General features: G+C 38.5%; 1 protein-coding gene across 1 annotated transcript; it reads left to right on the top strand.

Moving 5' to 3' along the window:
* Window positions 1-1,045: 1,045 nt before the first annotated feature.
* mccc2 (methylcrotonoyl-CoA carboxylase 2 (beta)) lies at window positions 1,046-21,113 on the top strand. Its single transcript, XM_034692651.1, has 17 exons — window positions 1,046-1,289; window positions 4,051-4,117; window positions 4,522-4,606; window positions 4,917-5,018; window positions 6,430-6,557; window positions 6,925-7,037; window positions 7,923-8,036; window positions 9,727-9,791; window positions 10,454-10,553; window positions 10,657-10,752; window positions 13,741-13,813; window positions 14,386-14,462; window positions 16,651-16,717; window positions 17,542-17,698; window positions 18,342-18,456; window positions 19,380-19,465; window positions 20,697-21,113. The coding sequence occupies exons 1-17, from the start codon at window positions 1,158-1,160 to the stop codon at window positions 20,812-20,814; spliced, it is 1,695 nt and encodes a 564-aa protein (XP_034548542.1). The 5' UTR covers window positions 1,046-1,157; the 3' UTR covers window positions 20,815-21,113.
* The last annotated feature ends 3,754 nt before the right edge of the window (window positions 21,114-24,867 follow it).

Raw genomic sequence — 24,867 nt, 5'->3', positions numbered from 1 at the left:
TTTTAAAGGTCTAACTCGTTTCTTTCCATATAATAGGGACCATCATTTGGTCAGAAAAACCCCCCACTTATTTGGGTTTTTTGAGAACATACAACTGCGTTTAATCCTCTGTATTTAACTATCTATTTGTTGTGCAAAGCACACACATTTGACCTAATTAATAACATACAATTCACCCTTGATTTAAAGAATAGTAATCTCATAGAATAATCCCAACTGAAGCTCTATAATCAGCTTTTATGGAACTTCATACCACACATTTCTATCTTCATTCAAGTGATTCAGTAGGAGGCTGAAAATGTCTTCCTTTAATCTCTTACTTTGTCCTTCTCTTTCCACGCTTCATATTATTTTTTTCCTTCATCTCTAATTGCGTAAGGAAAACTCAGGGGTTATTTTGTAACTCCTATATTAAATCTTACATTTGATTTATTACAGCATTTTGTGGAGACACTTGCTTAAATGATGAATATTATGCATACATGTAAACAATCACAAATCAAGATCTAATGCTGGCATGCTCATTGACCTTAGTTACAATGACTTTTAAATGCCCATGTAAAGTTATAAACCACTAATACATACAAACCCTGTTTTTTTCTATGTAATCATCAATGGTTCTCTCATGTTTGCCAATCTTTAAAATTGGATTAATTCAAACTTTCTTCCTCTTTTAATCTCTTACTTTGTCCCTCTCTTTCCATGCCCTGTGATATTTATTTTTCATGTCTAATTGCATAAGATATACCCAGAGGTTATTTTTTTTATTCTATATTATATTGTACATTCTATATGTACATCATATTTATACAGTATATTGTGCATAAATGTAAACAATTACAAATCAAAATTCAAAACTGGCTTTTTCATGGACCTTAGTTTAGATAAGATTATTTTCAGATGTCCATATACAGTTATTAACCACTAACACAAATCAGCATTTTCTCTCATTTTTAAACCAATCTTTAAAATGAGAGTAATCCAAAATTTGTCAACAAGCTCTGAACGTGTTCAAAAAGAAGCTTGTATCTCTCCTGACGAACCAGCAGGTGGCAAGTATGACGTAGAACTTACTGCCAAAAACCACAGAAGAAGATTACTGCTAGGGTAGCTACCAAGCTAGCAGACTGCTCGTTTAGCTCGACCTGAGCATCAAAATGCTTCTACAGACAGCAAGACCGTGGTTGTTCCGGTGCAGGACTCTACCTTTGGCTGCTACAAGGTCTTATCATGCTGATACAGTGGCTCGAATCGGCTCTCAGACGGATAAACAGTCTTCTGAATATCAGGTATGCTGGCATCTTGCTAATCCTAGCTAGCCAAACAGCAACAGTAATATTCCTGTCGCTGCTAATGTTAACCTTCACTGTTCAACGAGCTGGATGAGCTGGCTCACCTGACATGCAAGACTAATAGCACGATTGTGTCGGATCAGCATGAATACAATAGATTTTTCTGTTACAACCTTATTCTGATGAGTTCAATGGACATAGGAGGTCAACCTTGAGCTCTCACTGTAGTTAGCATGAGCTAAGGTCTAAGCATCATCATGTGAGTCTGACAGATAGATCTCTCACCTGCCTTCATGCTTTCTAGAGCTCCTTCCAGCAGCTACACAGACTTTAAACAGCACTAGTAGAGGTAATAATTTTTAAATGAAGCCATATTACTGGAGTATATGCTGCTTCTTTATCATTTGTATTCACTCATGATCAGATGTTAACTATCAAATACATAATGTTTACTATTGAAACGTTGCAGAGCACTCTGTAAAGGGAACATATCTGATTTAGGAAAGAACGTGTAACTAGTAGGGATGTAAGGATACACTCAACCCACGTTTCGATTTCAAACCCAATTTTTGGTTCATGATACAATTCACTCACGATTCTCTAATGATTTTCAAGAAAACTGGATTGAACTCAAAATTTAACTAACTCTTATTTCATTTCAATTCTCAGATATGGACAGTTGCAATATATTTTTTCTCTTATATTTCTTTTTAAACAAAGTAATCCTTTTTCATTTTTAAGGTTTGTTGTAACTCAAATAAAACCTGCACACTTTTTTTCAGTACCTTGCAAAAAAACCCTAAAAATAACTGTACAAAAATACCTTGCTGGAAAATTTCAGAACATTTATAGAGAAATGGAAAGTGAACGATTCCCAAATGAAAGTATTTAATATTAAAACAAATATGGTCAATCTCTTTAAATTAGGGATGTAAATTTCAAGTGTTTTGCTTGATTGATCTTTGGAAATGTTAACTATCAAATATCGTTTAATCATTTCAAAATCGTAAACGCTTTCCATGTCAAAAATAATTCCAAATACAATTTTCCCCCTAAATCAAATTTTCCTTCATGACAGTGTATATTACTGACGGTATTAAACAGCTACACATCATATTGATGTATCCGCTGTGTGCAGTCAGCTGATTCACATCGAAACATGCTTTGAACTTAAAACACCTTCACTGAGCGAGTGATGAGAGAGCAGTGCAAGAGAATTGATTATGTTGAACAAGCGGAGTATAATGCAGATAGCGCCTTCTACTGTTTAAAAATAATATCCTGATACAAATTATGTTGAGTCGATTTTAATCCACCCTTATTTGTATCGATTTTTTTTACCGATTTGCGATGCAACGTTACATCTCTAGTAACTAGGGTAGCAACAATCATAGTTACACTTACAGTAAGAGGTGTCTTAAGTAAAAGCTGTGCTCCTTAAACAGCGTGAATAATAGATAAATCAGTGCACACATTAAGGGCAAAATCCTTAACAGAACTACAGCTTTCTCAGCTGTTGCCTCTGACAATGACCACTTTATTCACATAATGTATCATTTATGTATTTTAAAATTACATTTACATTGTATTGTAAGAAAATACAAATAATACTTTACAAAGTACAGTAAAGTTTTGAGTGATAAGCCACTTGACCGGCTTAATCAGATAAGGCATCGCTTTAATACCTTTAAGTAAAGAACATTGTGTTGACAGTCAGAATACAAGAAGATGCAACAACTAAAGATGTCACTGGATGGCACCAAAGACCCGTTCTCTTTGTTTTTTTAATACAACCATTTTGTGGAGACACGTGTTTGAACTACACTAACATAAACCTGCCTATTATGGAGCGACGCCTGCGAGCTAGTTCAGGCAGACAACTCGAGCTGCAATGCCATACACGTCACATGTCCCACTCTCTTATCCATCATCCAATCCTGCCCTCTGCCTCTCAAATTGGCGGTCTATTTAAACTGGCAAAAAATCTCCCATCTCTCCCTCTGCCTGTCAACGACTCTGCTGCTGCATGCCATTGCTGATATTTTCTTCTTCCCCGCCGCCTCCCCAGCTTCCACCTGCAGGCTCCGGGGGTGTTTAGTATGTTTTGCTCATCACTCCTCAAAGTCTGCATGTAAACTTATCTGCTGGGAGTGATGAGGCCGGAGCCTGGGCGCCAAACATGAATATGTATTTGCTGCTACAATAAACAAATTAAACGTGAGTTGTCTGACTGAAATGTTATCCTGTTTCACATTAAGTTATTGTTATTACTGCCGTGTTCTTCACCTTGTTCATTTCCTCTTGACAAACGCAGGTCTGTGAGAGTAGAGAGGATAAACCACTCCTCGTCTAAGAGCTGAGTTTTACATTTTGATCAGCTCTGTAATCATAACTTGCCCTACTTTGTAATGAAGTGAAAAAAAACAACCTGCTTAGACATTGATTAGAAATTAATGCTCACTCACTCATGTTTTGTTTTTTTCAGACAAATGCACTGTGTGGTTATTTTCATAATACATCTTCTTAGTGAGTAGGTGGCCTTGTTATGTTGTACATGAAGAAACCAGATTTTTGTATATATGTGATTTTAAATATATAACTTTATCACTTTCCTCCCAGCTTAATAGTTGACGTTACAGCAGCCATTCTTAACTGTGTTGTCAGGTCCTTGATGGGGTGATAAAGCTGCAACAAGTTGTGACCAGCAGAACATCATACACAATGAAAAACAAAACCATTTCCTCTTCTTGTTTTTCAGGAGAATTATGACCGGATGACGGCTCTGGTGGATGAGCTAAAAAGTCGGACAGAGAAGATTAGATTTGGTAAGTGTGAGCACAGAACAGATTTCACACCACTAATGTGTTGTTTTGTGATGTTAAATCAAATGTTGAAAATAAATGCCACATACTCTGTTGCTTTCAGTGAAATAGATGCTGACAAAACATTCACCTGTCTGTTGTGTATTGTTAGAGATGGAGGGTAAAAATTCGGCGTTCTTTCCAGAGTACAAACAGTAACAGACACACTTTGATTTTAAGTGCTGAGACTCGAGTTCCATTAAATAGATAGCTGTTTAAATGACAGTGAGTTTCATGAGAGTTGATACAATAGAGCAGATACTTTTAGTTTGGGAAAGGATGCTTTTGATACTGACTACTTAGTTGAAATCCAACAACAGTCTTGTCTGATTATTTGTTGCACATACTTTATGTTTCAATTAATCCAGGTGGAGGAGAGAAAGCAAGAAGACTTCATACTTCACGTGGGAAACTCCTGCCCAGAGAGCGAATAGACAGACTGCTGGATCCAGGGTAGTTCCAGCTACTTCCATCTTTGCTGTTTTAACTGAAGACATTTAAAGTGCCTTGACTTGCCGTCATTACACACAGCCTAGCATGGGTGGTTATGTTACTGAAAGCTGTAGACTATGAACAGTGCAAGGAGGACATCACTGCTGTCATCTTCTGATCAGCAAAACAGAAACCTAACTCATTACCCTTCACTTTTACTCCACACTTTTCAAACTAAAGTTGTTGTAAAAGTGTTTTTTGAATGCCATGACATGTACCCCTCTACATTTGAAAGTTATGACAATGATTTTTTTGTTTCCTTTTCTTGCAGAACCCCTTTTCTGGAGTTCTCCCAGTTTGCCGCTTATGAGTTGTATGGCAAAGAGGAAGTTCCTGCAGGCGGTATACTTACTGGGATTGGTCGAGTTTCAGGGTAAGCCCTGCGATCATCATCTCATCTCTTTACCTTGGATAAAACAAGACAGTACCATAGGCTTGATTAATATTTTCTGACATTTAATAACTGAATAACTAACCAATTAATCTAAAGTAACTAGATGATGAAAGTAATTATGATTTGCAGCCCTATCAAACACAATTTAATATTAATCCTTAATGAATGCTGTTTGAAATGCCAAATGAGATCCTAAAGTGGCTGCAACTAGGGGTGTACGATATGAAAAATAAATCATATCAAGATTTTTTTTTTGGCAAAATCACGACCACGACTTTATCACGATTCTTTCATTTAGATTATTCAGACTACTTTGCAAGTCATTTATCAGTAAAACAAAACAATTTACCAATTTAAAATCATAGCCATAAATGGATAAAAGGATAAAAGATCATTAAGACAGGATACTGTTCAAACACTGTTTTCATTTAGTTAAGCAATTTAGAAAACTTGTGCCAAGTACAATTAACATCAAACAAAAATAATGACATGCATAACTTCTACTTCTTTTAGTCATAGTCTTTTTCTTTTCTTAATTCAAAATGGAAAAACAACTTAAACACAACATTAAAATAAGGTGCACACTTGCTGGGGGATCATATCCTTTACAAGATAAAACGTTACTGCTTCAGTTACATCTATTCAGTGCTTACTTGTTTTCTCATACGGAGCGCCCTTATCAAACGCCTGTGTCAAAGTTGTTTGTTTTGCCTGTGTGGATGGAGGCATGACACCGGTCTCTTCGCCTTTTGACTTTCTGCATACTGTTCCGGGTGCTGTCTCTTCAGGTGGTTAAATAAGGTTAGTTGTGTTTCCATCCGAGGTGTGGACCTTCTCGTTGCAAACTTTGCAAACAACAAATAACCGTTGTTTTGAAAATCCAAAACGATGTAGAGTTTCTTTTAGGGACCAACTCCTCACTTTCGCTTTCATTAACAGACATGCTTTCTCTCACGTAGTTGGGGCAAAAGGGGAGGGGGGATAAACAAACCAAGACACTGCCTACAGCTCGCTCTGATTGGTTCATCCGTGTGTCTGTAGTGCTTACATGAAGCGGACTAATGAATGGTGTGATTCGGCCGAGAAAAAAAACCTTTGGATGCGGCTGTGCATGGGCACACAAACTTCAGGCACAGACACGGCACAACGAGGGGTAGAATATGCACTACAGACGGTTCTACGATATCTGTGCTTTGGCAGATTGTCGTCACATTCTAATCCTTCACCATTTAAGATCGTCATATCGCATGCCCCTAGCTGCAACTAAATACAAATGTGATAATAACACTTATCTTCATGAGTTTTAATTCATTTTTGTGTGTGTCTAATTTTAAATGCAATTGATTGAAGTATTCCAAGTCCTTACAGATTGTAATTCTTTTCCTTGTAGGGTGGAATGTGTGATTGTTGCAAATGATGCTACCGTCAAAGGAGGGACGTACTACCCAGTCACAGTCAAGAAACACCTTCGTGCACAAGAAATAGCCCAACAAAATCACCTGCCATGCATTTATTTGGGTGAGTTTGATATTTGTAATGCATTTGTGAAAATAAAAAGGAAAATGTTAACCTCAGGTATAAACACCTAAAAGTGAAAGTCATGCAGCACTTAAGGAGAGCAGGTGTACATCAGTGACCATATATCATGTGCAGACTATACGTTGTTTTTTTTTTTACAGGGTTTTATTAAATCCAGGCGGTTTGTTTACAAGGTCTCCTCTGCAGTTATTCCAAAGTCAAGCGGCCCCAAGGGGAGAGTATTTTTTAGTGTCAGTGCAGACTTGAGGCTTTTGCACTTCAGTTAATGGTGTTAGAAAAAAAAAAAGGTTTCCGTATCAAAGCCAGAGGCCAGATGTTAATAATAATCTCTATTTGTTCCCTGCAGTGGATTCTGGAGGAGCCAATCTCCCCAGACAGGCCGACGTCTTTCCAGACAGAGATCACTTTGGACGCATTTTCTTCAACCAGGCCAGGCTCTCGTCTGAGGGAATAGCACAGGTGATGCTTATGTTTGTTGTATTTCACATGGTGATCATCTTTTGTACTGTTTGTGGATGTTTTAAAGTAGCCTGTTGTTGCTTTTCTGGATGGTTTGTTTGTAGTATTTCCATCACTCTGAGTTGATTTATGGATCAGTTCTTAAAAGCTGAGAGGGTTGTCTGAGAAATGATACCAGAGAGAGAAGAAGCAGTAAATTTAAATGAACTGCACATCTGTGGGTTATTCATCTTTTCATTGTCTGCCAGCAAAATAAACTCAATCTCACTATTGACTACTGAAGGAGAGATGTCTTGTGATTCGAAAACAAGTCAGTGTGCGTGAGGGCTGATAAATATGATGGGTGGTAAGGAGAAGTCAGGTGCTGCTCTCTCATCCCTCCAGTAGACCCAGGAGTGATAAACACAGCAGAATATATTCTTCCAGCTTCATCAAACTGAGAGCTCTTTAATTTATGCTAATATTGTCTCTCCTGATTATTTGGATGATTCATTATTCACAGCTTTTCATTCTGTGGCACATTTTCTTCCACCTCTAACCGTATTTAATTTTGCCCCTGGACTTACCTCTGGGTGGCTGTATTTCAAATTAAAGTCCAGGTTGAGTGTGGCCATTATGTTGTTGCTAATTGCATTGACAATTCAAATCTTTATTCATAAGGTTTTTTAAGGACAAAGTCAAGTTTAAGTTTAAAAAACACTGAATTTTTTAATGGGTTCAAAACGAAAAACTTCCCTGGACAAAGTTGAGCTGAGGTAAAAAGGCTGCAGAAGATTTTTTTCCTGGTTCCGTCATAGAAATCAGCCTTTTATTTTAAACCCACATCTCTCCAGTTTTCAATGTCCATTCAAACTTAATAGCAGACTTTTTTTAAAATTCTTTTAGATTGCTGTGGTGATGGGCTCCTGCACAGCTGGAGGAGCTTATGTTCCTGCCATGGCGGATGAGAGCATCATTGTGCGGAAACAAGGGACCATTTTCCTTGGAGGGCCTCCGCTGGTTGGTTAAATTTTTGTTCCAGAGCTGTAAGAGTGTCACGGTGAATGTATGAAGTATCAATTTTCTCTGTTCGGGTAATAATGCTTCAAATAAACGTCGAAAGCTTTCTGCAAAATCACGGAGAACAATATGAAATAACTCTCTACCCTTATACTTTCTCTTAAGGGTGCAACAATTAGTCGGCATTGTCGACAAAAATGAGTCACAAAATGAGTTGCCAACAAATTGAATTGCAGTTAATTAGTCTGGTATGTGATTGCATGTATCTTTCATGCTGTAACATAATTTTCTTGAGCTAAGTTTCTAAATGCTGAGTTTATTTTGTATCCTTACTGTCTCTACTTGCAAAACAGTGGAAACAAAACATAGCAACATGTTGACACATCACCGCTGCATCCTTAAACTTCCAAAGTCTGAAAGCACATAACTCACAATGCTGCAAAGGAAAAGGTTGGCTGCCATATTTGTAAAGCAGACCTTATCATGGGAGCATATCAGTAATGCAAGAATTTGAAGAGAAAGCACGTTGGATGTCTTTCTTGTAAACACCTACTGTGACATTGAACACAACACTGCCAAGTAACAGCCGTGTGATGTTTCTCTCATTTACATTTGCAACTTCTTACCTTCAAACCTTTCCCTTAGAACTAGGGATGGGTACCTTTCACATTTGAACCGATACGGTACCGATACCCGGTACCTGGGAATCGGTACCGGTACTCAATGGTACCAATTTTCGGTTCTTTTGTGTGTTTATGTGGTAATAAATGTTAATTTAAAAAAATAATCTCAAATTTGTTTAATTTAACATATTTATTTAATTTAACATGAAATGAACAGAAACAGGATTATATAGGTGATTAGATATATTAGCTGACACGTGCTCGTGGCGTCTAGTTGCTCTTTCGGGAGTTTATCAATGAACACACGTGAATGCCTATGAACGGGAAAAGTCAGTTCTCCGTCTCTTTATAATAACAGGACACACAACTTACTTGTTGGGCGTTCAGGCACACAGGAATGGTGATAAACAGGGCAGGTAGTCGGAGCGAGAGCGTCAGTCTCAACCATAGACTGTATAAATAAAATGAATCCTCATGCAGTTCTGAGTCGCGTTGAGTGCGCTCACCCGTCAGCTGCAGGCTCTGTTTGGCGTGCTCCCGCGCAGATGCAGAGAGCAGAGAGCAGAGAGCAGAGAGCAGAGAGCAGAGAGCAGAGAGCAGAGAGCAGTGAGCAGTGAGCAGTGAGCAGTGAGCAGAGAGCAGAGACGTCCACCCGATCAGTCTCTGACTTTATTACAGGGTGAAAGTATGGAAACTCGCCTACTCTTCCACTCCCTCTCAGTCACAGGGATGCGTTTAGGTACCGAAACATGGTACCGTTTGATTTTACGTGAGTCGGTACTCGGTAGTACCGACGGAATTCGGTCGGTACCTATAAAAGTACCGAATTCGGTACTCATCCCTACTTAGAACACCTCTTTTTCTCTTCTTCTCATCTCCTCTTCTTCCTCCTCTTCTGTCCCTAAACGGTGGATTGAACACTCACTATATTTCAGTAATAACCAGGCTACACAAAACCCAGGTCATCCATCTCAGATTAACAGTAGTTTGATGTTTAGTTAAGACTTTTAACGGTATGTTTTAAATTTAGAGGAGTGATGACATGAGGGTCCGTGTTGTATTCACAGGTCAAAGCCGCCACAGGAGAAACAGTTTCTGCTGAGGACCTTGGTGGTGCAGATCTTCACTGCAAGTATGAAACAACAGGGTTTTTATTCTTCATTGCATGTTTAAGTTTCTGATGAGGCTTTGGCAGAACTCATGGAAAAACTATTAAACATATAATCAAAACCTTCCCCAAAGCCCATATGTGGAGGATTGATATCTTGTAATATACTGTATAATGTTGTGCAATTATTTTCCATCTGCAGCATTTACAAGCAGTTTTGGAGAATAGGTTGAGGCTTTAGATTGTGTGGCCTCACAAACAGGCGACAGTTTGTATTAAACTTTATAAGGAGGATAATTATACATATATAAACTTTAATGAAATGATTTTTGAAATCACTTTCAATCTAAAGAAAATGTAAAGGTTTCGACCTGCAAAAACCTCACTAGTATCAAAACATTAATTGAAATTCAGATGATGAAAGGAATCAGTGTATAGGCTTTTTCATCATCCATCTTTTACTCTGCATATATCTGTCTGTAAAGAAAAATTGCTACAAGGTTAAAGTACAGTTCTGAATAGTAGTAGTTATTTAAAAACATGTTTTAATAATATGATTGAGAAAAAACATCCTAGTTTAATTTAATTTAATGGATACAACTTGGGCCTGTGTCAGTGTTATTACTTCTACCTCATGATTTTCAGAGTTTTTCTAACTCACCAGTATTTTATTGCCTTCTTAACAGAAAATCCGGAGTGACAGATCACTACGCTTTAGATGATAACCACGCTCTGCATTTAGCAAGGAAGGCAGTGAGAAGCTTGAACTACAGGAAAAATATTGAGGTCAGTTTGAAGACGACAATCATTAAGAGTCACCTTTAATCCTCTAAGTGGAGGGAATCTGTCCTCGCTTTCTTTCTGCTGACATGTTTGTTTGATGTTTCAGGTCACCACAGAACCGACTGAACCCCCGCTGTACCCTGCAGATGAACTCTACGGCATCGTCGGAGACAATTTGAAACGCAACTTTGATGTCAGAGAGGTATCAGTCCAGTTTCTCATTTAATGTCCCAAAGTAGCAAGAAAAAGCTATAATAGTATGTATTTGAAAATGAGATGCTTCTAGAGTTCCAAAAATTGTTTGAATAACAAAACCATCCATTAAATCATGTGTGTGGTTGGAGTTGATTTACTTGATACGCTATATAACAGCCAGTTGAAAGTTCTTCTTGGATATCACTGTTTCATAACAAACTGTGTGTTTGTTATGTTTGTTTAGCAGAGGATTGCCATAAATCAAGTTATTTTACTGTGATACTATCACCCCAAAACACAAACCAACTCTCCTCCGTTTTGTATTTTAAACGAATGATACAAATGAACCTTTCACAGGTTCAGATTCTGCTGTAGATAATGTTAAACTGTCCGGTCTGCCTCTGGAGCTGAGTCAATAGACAGCTGGTATCAGTGACTCTGTTTTTTTTTTTTTCCTGCATCTTCAGCAGGTGTTTTCACTCGGTTAGAAGTCGATGCCTTTGATTCCTGATGTAGACCCTGGAGTAAGAATTACTGTTTGCTGTCAAAGCGTCAGAACAGTGTTGAACAGTATTTACTGTCCGTGTAGGATGCAAGGTCAACTACCTGCTCCCTCTTTACTGTACAGCTTTTTTTATTTTACTATGAAGGGTGACCTTTAATCACAGAGGCTAAGTTACCTAAGTTAAGTAGTAAGGAGAGTAAGGCTGCCATTAATGATCACATATTTTTATTTATTTCACCAAATTAGTATGAAGTTAAGTATTGTGTGAGCTCATTCCAATCTCCCTACCTATGTACACACATGCCACCAGGAATAAAAACCTAATTAATGGGAAAAAACGAAGGTTAAAATGTACCAGCTTTAGCGTTATATGCAGAGAGCCACAGAGACAGAATGAGCTCGACAATGGGTTAAAAATGTCACATTCCATCTCCATCTTCAAGAAAAAGCTAAAATTGCAACTTCTGGCAATGATAAATTTACTGATCATTTCAATGCACCCACTAATGCAGCCCTATTCAATTAGCGGCCCACGGGCCACATGCAGCCCGAAAGCAACCCTCTTTTATTGTGTTTGTGCCGTTTTGAATATGGCAATATGTTAATAAACATCCAGTGTGTTTGTTATCTTATCTATTTGTTTTTCATTTAAATGGTTAACTTCACTCACTGTCTGCTAAAAATGTCCGGCCCAGCTCATGTCCTTAGTCTGAAAATCTGGCCCAACCAAATATTTAATTGAAAAGCCCTGCACTAATCTATGTATGTAACCACAATATTGGGATTGTCTGTTGTGTGTTTGTCTGTTTGTATGTTGTTGTTGTATCTTGTCTGTTGCCACTTTATTTGTGGGAAATTGGCCCCCTATTGAAAGCTTTGAATAGCTTCCTTGGGGTCACCCCTTTCCACACATCCAACCATTGTGAAAATGTTCACTGAATATATATAGATTAGGGATGTACATTTTAAGTATTTCCCGTGATCGATTTTTGGAAATGTTAACGATCAATTATCGATTAATTGATTAAAAAAACATTATTATTCTTACGTCAAAAAAAAAAAAGCCAAATACGTTGTTTTCCCCCTAAATTGTATTTTCTGCAGCAACAAAATGCATCTAACTGACGGGATTGAATACGGGCACACGTTTGACACGCTGATTATCAACGATCAGGCTCATTAAAATATTCTCCACGGACATAATCTTATAAAGTGAAGGCTGAGACTACTAACAGAAAAGTACTTCAGACTCACAGTGTCCAGTTTTCTGTCTACTCGTTCTTATTGAGAAAATTAAACATGTGTATTCGGTCAGGTGTCAGCCGGGAGCGCAACCGGGTCATAATCACTCCCGCTGGAGAAAAGCCCAGATGGCTCTGATGTTGCTGGTCTGTAAACGTAGCGTACCAGAATTTCCCACCTGTCTGTTGCCTTCGTATCCAAAGGTGGGAAATATCCTGTTTAAAGCTGTCAACCTTTGTGTCCGTGTTGTTGTTGGCAGCAGTTTTGTATTGATCCTCTTTTAAAAAGCGCACGTGGAGACCTGACGCACAGCCGCAGCCGCCAGCTGAGCGTCTCCGCTGTGCGCAACACCTTTAACAGCTGATTCACATCGAAACATGCTTTAAACTTAAAACACCTCCCTGATAGATGAGTGTAATATGAGACCACGTGATGTTTGTTCCACGTGACGGAAAATTGATAACAAAAATGTGTTTCGAGTAATTTCTTAACAATCAATTAATCGATAATCGATTAATTGTGGTCATCCCTAATATAGATGTATATTTGTGAATAATCTAAACTAAAACTAAACTAAACTAAAAACTAAAGTTTTTGAAAAAGAGAAAATTCTCCTCAGAATTTCCAAGAACTACGTCACATCTCTTTCTTTCGTCCAACCAACAGGCTGGAACACAAAAAACTCCATTTGTTGTCACAAATAAAAGAAAATCAGCAAATCCTTCTGTATAAGAAGCTGGAAGATGACTTGAAATATTACCAATAGGAATAATGAATTATTGAAACTTCAGGCAAATCATTTTCTATCAACTAAAAGACCAAAAGCCATCGTGAATCGATCCCTTAAAATTACCTTTCGAGTGTGGTCAAAGTCTTGTACCTGTTTTCCTCTTCCGCTGTCTTAACCCTTTAGAAACACATCATTGAACTGCATTTTAAACTGGGTGGTGTGTTTTTTTCATTACCACAGACACAGTGATTGAGTTTTTAATGTCCTGTTGCTAAACATGCTCACCAATACCAAGTCCACATCTGAAAACAGTCCTCTCAACAAAAACAGTTTGTCTCTTATAACTACTTTAAAAACTGCAGTGCCCGGTTATTTGAGGAAATCACTTTCTCACTTCCTCAAACACGAAAAGAAACATGACTCTTTGGATTTGTTGACAATTACAGCAAGAGAATATCACTAGTGTTTTCCTGTAACATGAGAAATGTAATTAAAAAGTCATATTTTTATCACTGCAGGTCATCGCCAGAATTGTAGACGGCAGTAAATTCGACGAGTTTAAGGCTTTCTATGGAGACACACTCGTAACAGGTATGTTGTATAAAATTTTCCTTCATTTTCATGTATCTGTTTTTGTGTTATTTGGGACAGAAACAAAATACAAGACAAACTGAAAGCAGCCATCTGATGCATGTTTCATAGTGTTCAGAGTGGAATCTAATTTGCACAATCGTCCCTGGAAGGGCATTTGTGAGAATCAAAGATAAATACAGTAAGTCAGAAATGAAAAGGTAAACTGGGCATAGCAAAATACAGTAAAACACACATTCAGAAGTGACCGCTTCAGAATATGAGACATGAGTAGAAGTGTGTTGCTGGATGAACCACGACTTTGAAGCTCAATTGAAAGTGGTAAAATTTGCATCAAGTTTCAAGTGAGCTCTCAGACTTTGCTCCTCTCACAGAAATAGCTGTCTGAGTAAAAGATGTTTTGCAGATTGAAACTTTACAATAGCCACTTGAAGCTGCTCTGTTGGATTGACGGCAGCTCTGTAGTCTCTTTATGTATCTGCAGGAAGACCGAGGAGCAAGTCCATACAGACATTTACACCCAAAACTCTTTTCAAACTCTTACCTTATAGTTTCAATGTTTACCTGTGCAGGATTTTCCAGAATATTTGGTTACCCTGTTGGAATCATCGGCAACAACGGAGTCCTGTTTTCAGAGTCTGCTAAAAAGGTAAACAACACGTGTGCACAAAGATGATGAAATGTGTGATGATACTAGCACATTGGTCTCAGCCCAAATAGGCTTCAGGTATAAATATTGGTGTGAACATTTTTTAATACGTTAAGGTATTAACTGAGCAGATGATCTAATGATGTTTCTCTCACACTCTGTTCCAGTAGGTGGCAGTATGCACTTTTCAAAGTTTCAGATGATGAATCTGGTTCTTTTTTCATTTGAAAGCCTTGTATCTTATGTCTGTACCAGCCTACACCTTTACAAAAAGAACAAAGCAAAACGTATAACTATACACATTTAATTCTACAACATACCTTTGATGGTATCTGCAATACAGTGGAAGAAAGTAAGTGTATTAAAATGTTATTGGCATGATGGATGTTGGCAAAAACTCAGCATTGTGTATCCCCAGACTCTTTAAAGACTGGATATGGATCTCTAAAGTCTCTTCACAGTTTATCCACAGCTTTATAAGCGAACCTAAAAATGCCCTCTGGCTTTATAAAACATTCAGACTCGCTGAACAGCTTCAGTCCTGTCATATAATGAGCAGGCAGGCAACAGCTGTGTGAAGTGTAAAAAGCTAAGCATCACAGTCATGTTACATTTCAAAGCAGTAAGCATTGTGCTGGCAATTTGTCTCTTTAAATGTCAAGGACTAAAGTGCTATACTGAAGCAGTTCACAAATTATTCTCCTCTTGAGATTTGCTGCCTACAACAGCGGCAACCAATATTTCTCTCTTGAGGGAGCTTTAGTCTTGGTAGATGGTTATTACTGACCTTCTACATTCAAGGTGCTCTCATAAAATCAGCTCTCAAATTGCACTTGTCAGGGCCATCTCATGAGCACTCTGATGAATGACATTGTAATAAGGTAGCATTTAGAAACCATGGGCCAGAGACAATCTTGATTTTCATTCAATGTAATTCACTTAATTTTCAAAGCAATCTGCCGTGAACAGGGCTGAACTTTACGCAGGCTTAGGAAAGATGAATTTTTGATTATAGACTAATACATTTTTCAAACACATTTTGAATTAGATTACAAGCTTGACCCGATAAGGTTCCTTTAATTCTTTATTTTCTGTAAGATCTCGATGTTGCAGCATGAGCATTTGATGTCTAACCAGTGAAATGACTCTGATAGGGATTGCGGCTGTGTTACAGACAGACTAAGATGTGGAACAGACATGCTTGGAGAACATATCAAATAGGAATCAATACAGCTCCTGCATTTTCAGATGTGTTATTCAGACACGCCATCACCACTTGAGGACTGTGCCTGGGCTTCTATTATGCTAACTGTTAAACTGTAAAAAGCTTTCCTCAGGTATTTGTGGTAGCCAAAGGGACAGCTAACAGAAAGAAGATTGGATTTCTGTTGTTGTTCTCCCGCACAGAAACAAACTGATAGATTATTTCTCACCTTGCGACGTCTTGCAATAGACATCCGTCTAACACAATGTCTCCAAATTCTGTTTACGCTTTGCAATGCAAGGCAGGAAGCTTGACTGAGAGCGAAAACCAGCAGATGTAACTGCCACAATAAAGAAAACACCTGAGTAATTCTTCAATACAAAGTATATGGAAATGAGACGTCTCCACGCAGGGCAAAGCTTTTGTACTTGTTTTTCTGTGCAACAGTTTTCTGGCAGCTCTCAGATTTTTTTTTTCTTTCCTGGAAGGCTGGAGGCCATTCAGCTCCTTCTTATTCAAAGTCAGACATATCAAACACAAAAGCCGGAGTGAAGCCTGATAATCTTCCAAGTTGATCATTTTCTAAACTTGAATCAGAAGATGATGATGATGATGATGAAGAGCTGACTTCTCATAAAAACACTTATTGGTTTTAAGAATCAGCCTCTCCATAGGTTTCAAACTTCATCCAGCAGCACAAACTGCAGATGTGATCCAGACGGATTTGTTTGTGTGCAGCGGTGCAGACACTTGTGTAGTACCTCCAGCAGCTCTGCCTGTGTGCTTTCATCCTTTTCTCTGTTACATATTTATATCTTGACAGGAATAGTATATTACCGTGCCCACAAATATAAATAATTCCCACCCTGTCATTGTTTTTTTTAATAGACGTGATCGTACATGTCTGTGTTTTTATCCTCTGGGCAGTTATTCTGCTGCAGTTGGAGTAAACCATATTCACTGAATATTTACATTTCTTTTCAGGGGACACATTTCATCGAATTATGCTGCCAGAGAAACATACCACTTATTTTTCTGCAGAATATAACAGGTCAGTGGGAACTTTTGACATCAGAAAGTCAGGAACCTTTAAGACCTCAGAAGGAAAACAGTCAGGAAGTAGTAGTTTCAAAATAAATATGAGCCACTCGCAGATGTGTGTATTTAATCTACAATATGCAGTTAGCAAAACCTTATTTTAAGAATGTGTGATGCACAGATAAGTCTGTGGGCGACGTCATGAATCACTTCCTCCAGATCAGAGGGTGAGGGTGCATTACTTTAAGAATTTTCTGCAGCACATGGAGCTCAGGGTCACAGGGGCCTGATCTGAAATAGTATGACAATATTAAATAAGTGGATATACTCTTAAATAAAGTTAATATCTAAGACGAGAGCCCCCTGGTGTCGTGGCATTACCGTAACTGCAGAAAATGGGTGCATCATCCTTTTATCTTCTTTCATTCCACCCCAAAAATGCAATCTGTTGACTGCAGTATCAGCAATCTCATCAATTCCTCCAACTCTGTCCATATCAGACTCAAAAAAACAATATTAGTCAAGCTCTGTTTTGTCTTATAATTTGTCCCTTTTGTAACTTAAACTACAACTTTATATTGTTGCTTTAAATGGCACTCCACTCTGTATTTAACACTAGCTTGTAATTAAAGTGATGTGACAGTCTACATCATAATCAGCTTGTAAGCAGCTTCATATTCAGCATTTATGAAATGATATACAAATTGTCTTGATCATCAGCTGTGCATATAACAAATACTTAATTTCAACCAACTTCAGCTGACTTCGTGCTCCCGGGTTAAAAACCCAGTAAACCCAGCTTCTGTTTGCCATCTCCCCTCTCCACCTCCGCTTCAGGCTTCATGGTGGGCAGAGAGTACGAAGCAGGAGGGATCGCCAAGGACGGAGCCAAGATGGTGACTGCGGTAGCCTGTGCCAACGTGCCCAAGATGACGGTTATCATCGGCGGCTCCTACGGTGCAGGAAACTACGGCATGTGCGGTAGAGCTTACAGGTAGGAAGAAGTTGAAGAGTGTCCTGTGTAAACTACAAAGACAACATCTCGAGTAGACACCCGTTACACAAATGTGAGGATCATTAGCTTTGTCTGAGTTGTTTTGCACAATGTTACGCATGCAGAATAATCTACTTCAGGCGCCCATTTAGGTGGAAGTGACCTTTGCTACGCAGCAGATATTCAGATTTGAACCTTTCCAACTCTAAAAACACATTTTTATAACAACAACAACATCCATTTTAATTAGGCACACAAGCTAGCTCAACACAGGCTGTTGTCAGAATGAAGGATTGAATGAATTAAACTTTTCTCATCTTTCTCACATTCAGCTCTTTCTCGTTTTTGTTTTCCATCAATTTGCATACATTTAGAAAAATAGTGGAAAGCATTCACTTGTAAAAACTCAAGTAGACACAGTGGATGATGCATTTTAGGAAATGTATGCTGTTACTTGCCTTTGGCTGGACTTTTCCAGCTGTTCAGTATCTCTAAAATGATGTTCTGTTGTGCTGTAGTTGTCCTCAGATTGTTAAACTATGACCTCAGTGTTAGATCTTCATTTATGTGTTTTAGTAATCATTGAATTTGTATTCTGATGTCAACAGAAGTCCATTTACACCGCTTTGTTTTCCTCTCTCAGCCCTCGGTTCCTGTACATGTGGCCAAATTCCCGTATCTCTGTAATGGGCGGTGAGCAGGCAGCCACTGTTCTGGCCACTATCACCAAGGATCAGAAGGCACGCGAGGGGAAGGAGGTAATGATGGACATTTATCATCTCTACTTTGCTCCAAACACTGCTAAAATCAGCTTTAGAGGGTTTTCTACTGAAAGCATAAATATCATGAATGTCCACTATCAGGTGTTTTTATATACATGGAATAAAGTGTTACAGTGTGCTTTTCGCCTTTACATAGTAGACATCAAATAATAAGAATTAATAGTCATTTATAAGAAATTTAGAGCACTTTATAGGTTTCCGAAGATGCTTTATAGAAGTTAAAAAAAATAAAAAAACGACTAATTAACTGTGTAAGGTGTCATGAGTGTATTCAGAATGCATTAATAACTTAAAAATGAGCCCTCCCATTAATGCCCTGAGGACAGGCAATTCATCAGGGGTGTTTTAAGCAGTAAGAGAATCAATATGTGACTATAAAAAGACTGGAAAGGCAGCAGATACGTGTCACACATTTTAAACATATTCTTAAAATGTTGTTTCCGCTGCTTGAAGTCTGATAAACAAGCAGTTATGGGCAGCATTACCAAGCCCAAAACAAAAACAAAACATACACACTGCAAAATTGAATTATTCCTGACAGATTCTATTGTTTCTCAATTCTGCTGCCAATACATCAAGTGAAATAAAAGTGACAGTAAAACAGCAACAAGGCTACATTTATCTTCTATAATGTGATGTGTTTCTGAGTAAAAATAGAGGGAGGGGGTTACAAGAAGGATTTGAATCAAATCTCTTTCATGATTGGATCAATTGTTCTCAGATAAAGCTAATGCAGTTTGATAAAACGGCCCTGCAATGACTCAAAACTTTACAAAGACTATAATTTTCATTTTTCTTGCACAGCTTTTTAAAACGCTTTATGCACAGCTCCTTGTTGAGTATAATTTTCTGGCAGACCCACAATAACATTCCTGTTTTTCATTAATTAATGTTCACAGTTCACAGTTGAGCAAGAGGCTGCCATGAAGGAGCCAATCGTGCGCCGGTTTGAAGCGGAAGGCAGTCCTTACTTCTCCAGTGCCAGGTGAGTTTTGAGGTGATATACCTCACACTGTGTGTCTCAGGCAGGTGTGGGATAGAGTGTCTTACTGCTGTCTGACACATCGTCACTGTGAGACAAAGTTCTTTATGCAGTGACAGTTTGATTTCTGCAGCCTTTGTTTGTTATTCATGTGAAAACATCATGTGATTCAGCTCTTCCAAGAACAGAGAGACCACAAACACTCTTCATGTTGGAGGAGTGATGCTGTGATGTGGTTTAAGTGTTTTTGTCCTCCATTAGTTGTCTTGTTGTTGTTCAAGGCCATCTTTGCTTCCTGTTTGGTCCTATGGGCTGTTTTTTATGGAGTGTATAATGAGCAAAAGACACATAATAGTTTAATTCAAAGAGAAAATGCATCATATAGTGATTAATTGTAGGTTAACTTGAGAGGGCTGGACGATGATTTAATTCTAAAACGAGGAGTTCAAGGAGTGAGATAAACTGTTGAGGATGAATCAGGATTGTCAAATCAGGTAAGTAAAAAAATATCAAACAAAAAACTCTAAAACATGTTAAACAAGAAAAGCAATGCCAGACCTCCTCATGATTCTATGAAGGACGCTACAGTTGGATGATTAAACAAACATATCTCTGCATTTGTGTACACCTCAGAAGAGGTTGTTCCACCTTTGGTGTGCTAACAAGCTTTAACGTCACAATGGGGAAATAACATGGAAGCTTTGAATACAATGATTCTATTTCTCAGCACTGAGCTTACTTTAATGAGTGTTAATAACAGAGACATTATACCATACTTCAAATTACATTACAGTAGAAAATTGAAGTCATGTCAAGTTCTTTTCCATCAACCCAGCATTTTATTTCCTGCCTAATTTCACATCAACTCTGTAAACTTTCTTACATTTTTTGGGGGGCTTGTTGCCAGACTTTAGAGGTGAAGAAACTACTTTCCTCTGTAAGACTTTTAAAGGATTTTTAAAGTTCTCATGAATTCATGGTTTATAAAAAGGTGATGCACATTGAGATACTGATGAGGGGAAGAATCAAAACTGTCGATGATACCTCGGAGCCAACAGACTTTGGCTTAGTTACTCAGAATAAATCCTGTGAAGAAAAGAGAAAAGAAAGAGGAGAATCTCGAGCGAGGAGTTCCTTCAGAGATGGGAACACATAATCCAGATCACAAACTTTCACAGGTGCCACAGAAGCATCAGATGTTGAAGTGAAATTTGCTTTTATTTGTTTTCCACAGACTGTGGGATGACGGGATTATCGATCCTGCTGACACGCGACTGGTTTTGGGACTGAGCCTGAGTGCAGCACTGAACGCACCAACGAAGAAGACACGGTTTGGAGTGTTCAGGATGTAACTCTGATCTAACCAACACGGGTGTAGGCTGACCTGTCTGTCAGAGTTTGACATGTACTGTACTTTAAGTGGTTTTTGTAGTTTTACTAAACAGATTGAGAGAATAAAAAAATAGAGAAGACAAACACTATAGCAGAATCACACCACCATGGATCCACATGATTGGATGGTTTTGGACATTTCTCCTTTTAAGCTGTGCCTTAACTCGTCCAGTGTAAATGCAAACTGTACCGAATTGTTAAATGGATTTTTTCAAAAATCACACACTGTAAATGATGAATTATAAAAATATAAAAATAAGTGGTTGCTGTGTTTTTGTTTAAGAATATTTCTACTGCTTAAAAAAAAACATCACAGATAGAGAAATATCACAGAGACATCTTCATAAGGGGGCGCTGTTTAGCTTTAAATATCCACCACAGTCTGAATGGATTGTAGACGCTCTTCTTTTCTAAGTTTCATGCTTTAGATGACACAAAGAAATAACAGAGGAGCGTTTTTGAATAAAATCTTAAGAAAATAAGTTTTAAGAAGTTATAAAAGCTGAGTGCAGTTATGTCTTTATGCACATTTAAGCAAAATCTAGTGAAAATAGTGTGTTTATTGAGTCCTCTGAGCCAGCTGGCTGTTTGCTTCAGATGCTTGGAGTGTATAGATGATATACATTGTATTGTGTTAAAGCAGGTGGGAATAGGATGTAGTCTAATTCATGGCATGCTGCAGACAGAGTGTGCTGTGTACCAAAGCTGAGCAGCATAGAAAGAGTGCTTAACTTCACCAGCTGGCCACTCTTCACTCTCCCTCTCCTCTATTTGTCACTTTATCTTTTTAACCAAACATGTTGCACACAGTTGGTATGCTCGCATCGTGGTATGGACCATCTGAGTTCTCTCCGGCGACAAGTTACTCTTTTTTCCTTCGTAGGACTCTAAGGAGGCCGGAGATTAGGAGCAGCAGTGGATTTAAATGTTTGAATGTCCTCCTATGAAGCCAGCTGGTTAAAATGCTTAACTGGAGCTCTTCATGCTCCTCTCTGTGTATGACCGTGCAGCTGGTGGAGAGCCTCACCTTAGGGAGAGCAGAAATAACTCCGGCCGTAGTGTGCATGTGTGTGTGTATGTGAGTGTTTGTTTGCACCACCCACATGTACACATCCTCCCACCACCAATTCTTCAAACTGGTTGCTGGTTTTGCCTTCATCTTCCTCCAAATGCAACTGTGGGAGGCATTACCAAACAGTATGAAGTAGTTACAGAAGTCCAGATTTTAATGAAGTAAGCAAAACCTGCCAGAGATGCTGAGATGGAGTGATTCAGAAAAAAAATTCTGCTTGCTTTCAAGGTCAGAAAAGACACACAAGGGACTACTTTGTGTTGATTTGTCAGGTACTTGTGGTGATTTATGCTCAAGTTCATGTCAAACCTGTTCCAGCCTTTCTCTCAGACCGTGATTGCTCTTAATTGCTGTAATGATCACTCTCTGGGCAGCTTCCAGGTCTCCTTTAACAGAAGGGTGAACTTGTCCTTTTGTCTGGACAGAGTATTTGGCTACCTTTCCATCTGATGTCGAGTATTTTGGCTTTAAGGTTGTACAACACTTTGTGATCTGGAGGATGACGGCCTTCCCCTGCATACACTGGACTAAAAGGTATTTGAATTTTGTTGCCAGACACACAGACAGACACTCTTATTAACGGCTATGGGCAGCCAAACCTGAACGTCTGACCCTTTGAAGGAAGCAGAAACCACTTGATGAAGCTTAAGAGAAACCCTCAAATCATTAATCCACAATCAAATCTGTCAATCCTGGCTCAAAGGCAACCCTAAAATATTTTTTTTGTCCATGTGGTCCAACTGCTGTGCATCTTTAAAGCGTCATTAAAGGGATAAATTGTGCCCGCAGCTAAAAGGGACTCACCAGGCCGTTTCAATTAGACACAGTGCAGCTGCATTCTAGCAGAGCTGATTATTGCAGCCAGGCAAACACAGTGGGTTGCTATGCGTGGGTCGTGGGATCAGGGGATCAGGCAATCTTTACAACTTTTAATAAAACTTCAACTGCTGCCAAGAGTATGCCAGCTATTCCCTGAGTTACATAGACACAACAAAAGATATGTTCTGTGGTATTCTTGCTGTATTGTTCCACATCCTCTTAAAAAAACAAAGGAATGTAATACTCCTCGTTTCCTACAAGCCAGGATTCTTACTGTGTCACCAAGAAATGTCCTTTATGTAATATTGCATCTTGATTTTAGAGAGACAACAGATCTTTCTATCAGCTCCAAAATTATGATTACCTAATGATCTACAGACCCAGTTTATCACTGCACTGATTGCCTCTGCACTCAGATTTATTGCCACTGATCCCTATGGATCTCATCATTGTATTCATTTGAACAAAGTTGGTTTGTTTTCTCTGGCACAGAGACGTAATAAAGAAATTTCTATGTATATTTAAATCCCTTTACCATCCATATAGTATCATGCTGGATTTGACCCCGGGCACCAACCAATTGTGTTCTACTTCTCTTAAACCTGCAGGTTTACTCTTCAATTGAAAAATCTGCATTTAAATGTCCTGCTACAAACTTGTGGAAATATGATCAAAAAAGTCAGATATGGAGCACCGGTTAGGCTCAGCGGTTTGTGCCCCATGTACAGTTACAGGCCTTGAAGCAGATGGCCAGGGTCCCAATGTGATCAGTGGCCCTTTGCAGCAAGACATCCCCCACTCTCTCTCTCTTCCATGTTTCCTTCTCTGTCCACTGTCTTATCCTCTGAGTAGAGGCATTACAAATATCTTTAAAAAAAAAAAAAAAAAAAAAAAACTTCAGCGCAACACTGTTTTCACTGAGGTTTGTCTTTTTTTGGCATCTTAGAATTCAGCATTTTTCTGTAGTTCACTGCAAATAAAAGGAAACCCAATTGATTTCTTCTTTTTTTATTATTCGTTGGGCTTTTTTCCTTTTGACAGGACAGCTTATGAGAAGAAAAGTGGTGGATATCATGCACCATATACTCTCAGGGCTGAGAATTGATCCTACAACCAGTGCAACGATAGCCTCTGCACAGTACATGGGGTGCCTGCTCCTCCAACTTGGCTAAAAAGAATCCACAATCTTCTTTTATTTTTCAGCTTAGATTAGGATTCAAAACGAAAGGAGCGATTGAATACTAAAAGATACACTTTTCAAAACTACTATAAAAAATGACTGACATGTCAACCCTGCATCCTAGTTGGCCCCACACAAACTCAACATAAGTCTGGTTTCTGCCTGATCTGCAACTGTAACTAACTAATTGCTGCAAAGTTCTCTGCTCATGGTGGATCCAGATAGGGTAAGATTGAATCTTATCTTTGTAAATAATACAAAACAGAGTAGGGTTTTGACCTGCTGTTTTTGTAAAATGTCTTGAGATAACATTTGCTATGAATTGGCGTTTTATAAATAAAGATTGGCTGAATGATTGAGATCGATAGGACGAAACAAAAATTTGATTCAGTCAAAAAACATGTAGAGTCAATTTTGAGATGTTGTGTTTTGCTATAGAATATCACATACCTGTAGAGGAGGGCATGTAGAAGATGATTTTTCATTACATTTTTCAGATCAATAACTTAGTGATAATATGTTGTCACTCAGCATGGTCTGTACCAAACTGTGCTTGTGCAGGTCTTCTTTGTGGCTCACATTGTGGTCTTAATCCATATGAGTTAATTGAAATTCATAGATTACATTAATCCATGCTAAAACTATTCTATAGTCTGTAGTTGAATGGTCAACTCACCTGACACACAGAGTTCTGTGTGTTCAAATCAAATGAAATTATCCCAGTGTGAACTCTAGCCTCCTGATTGCCTGATGGTTCTTAAGTACCCCCCCCCCAGACATTAGTATTTTTCAAGCCGATGTTTCATGTAATGATTCATTAATGTCAAATAAATTATACCACACCTGACTCAGGAGCTCATTCACTGTCTGACTGATCAGCTCGGACAGTTATGACTCATGTTGAAGTCACCCCGCAGCCTAAAAATAATCACGTCTGAGAAT

The sequence above is a fragment of the Notolabrus celidotus genome, chromosome 9, assembly GCF_009762535.1.
Source record: "Notolabrus celidotus isolate fNotCel1 chromosome 9, fNotCel1.pri, whole genome shotgun sequence".
In the NCBI taxonomy this organism is placed as follows: domain Eukaryota; kingdom Metazoa; phylum Chordata; class Actinopteri; order Labriformes; family Labridae; genus Notolabrus; species Notolabrus celidotus.
This window is presented reverse-complemented; position numbering and strand designations above follow the sequence as displayed.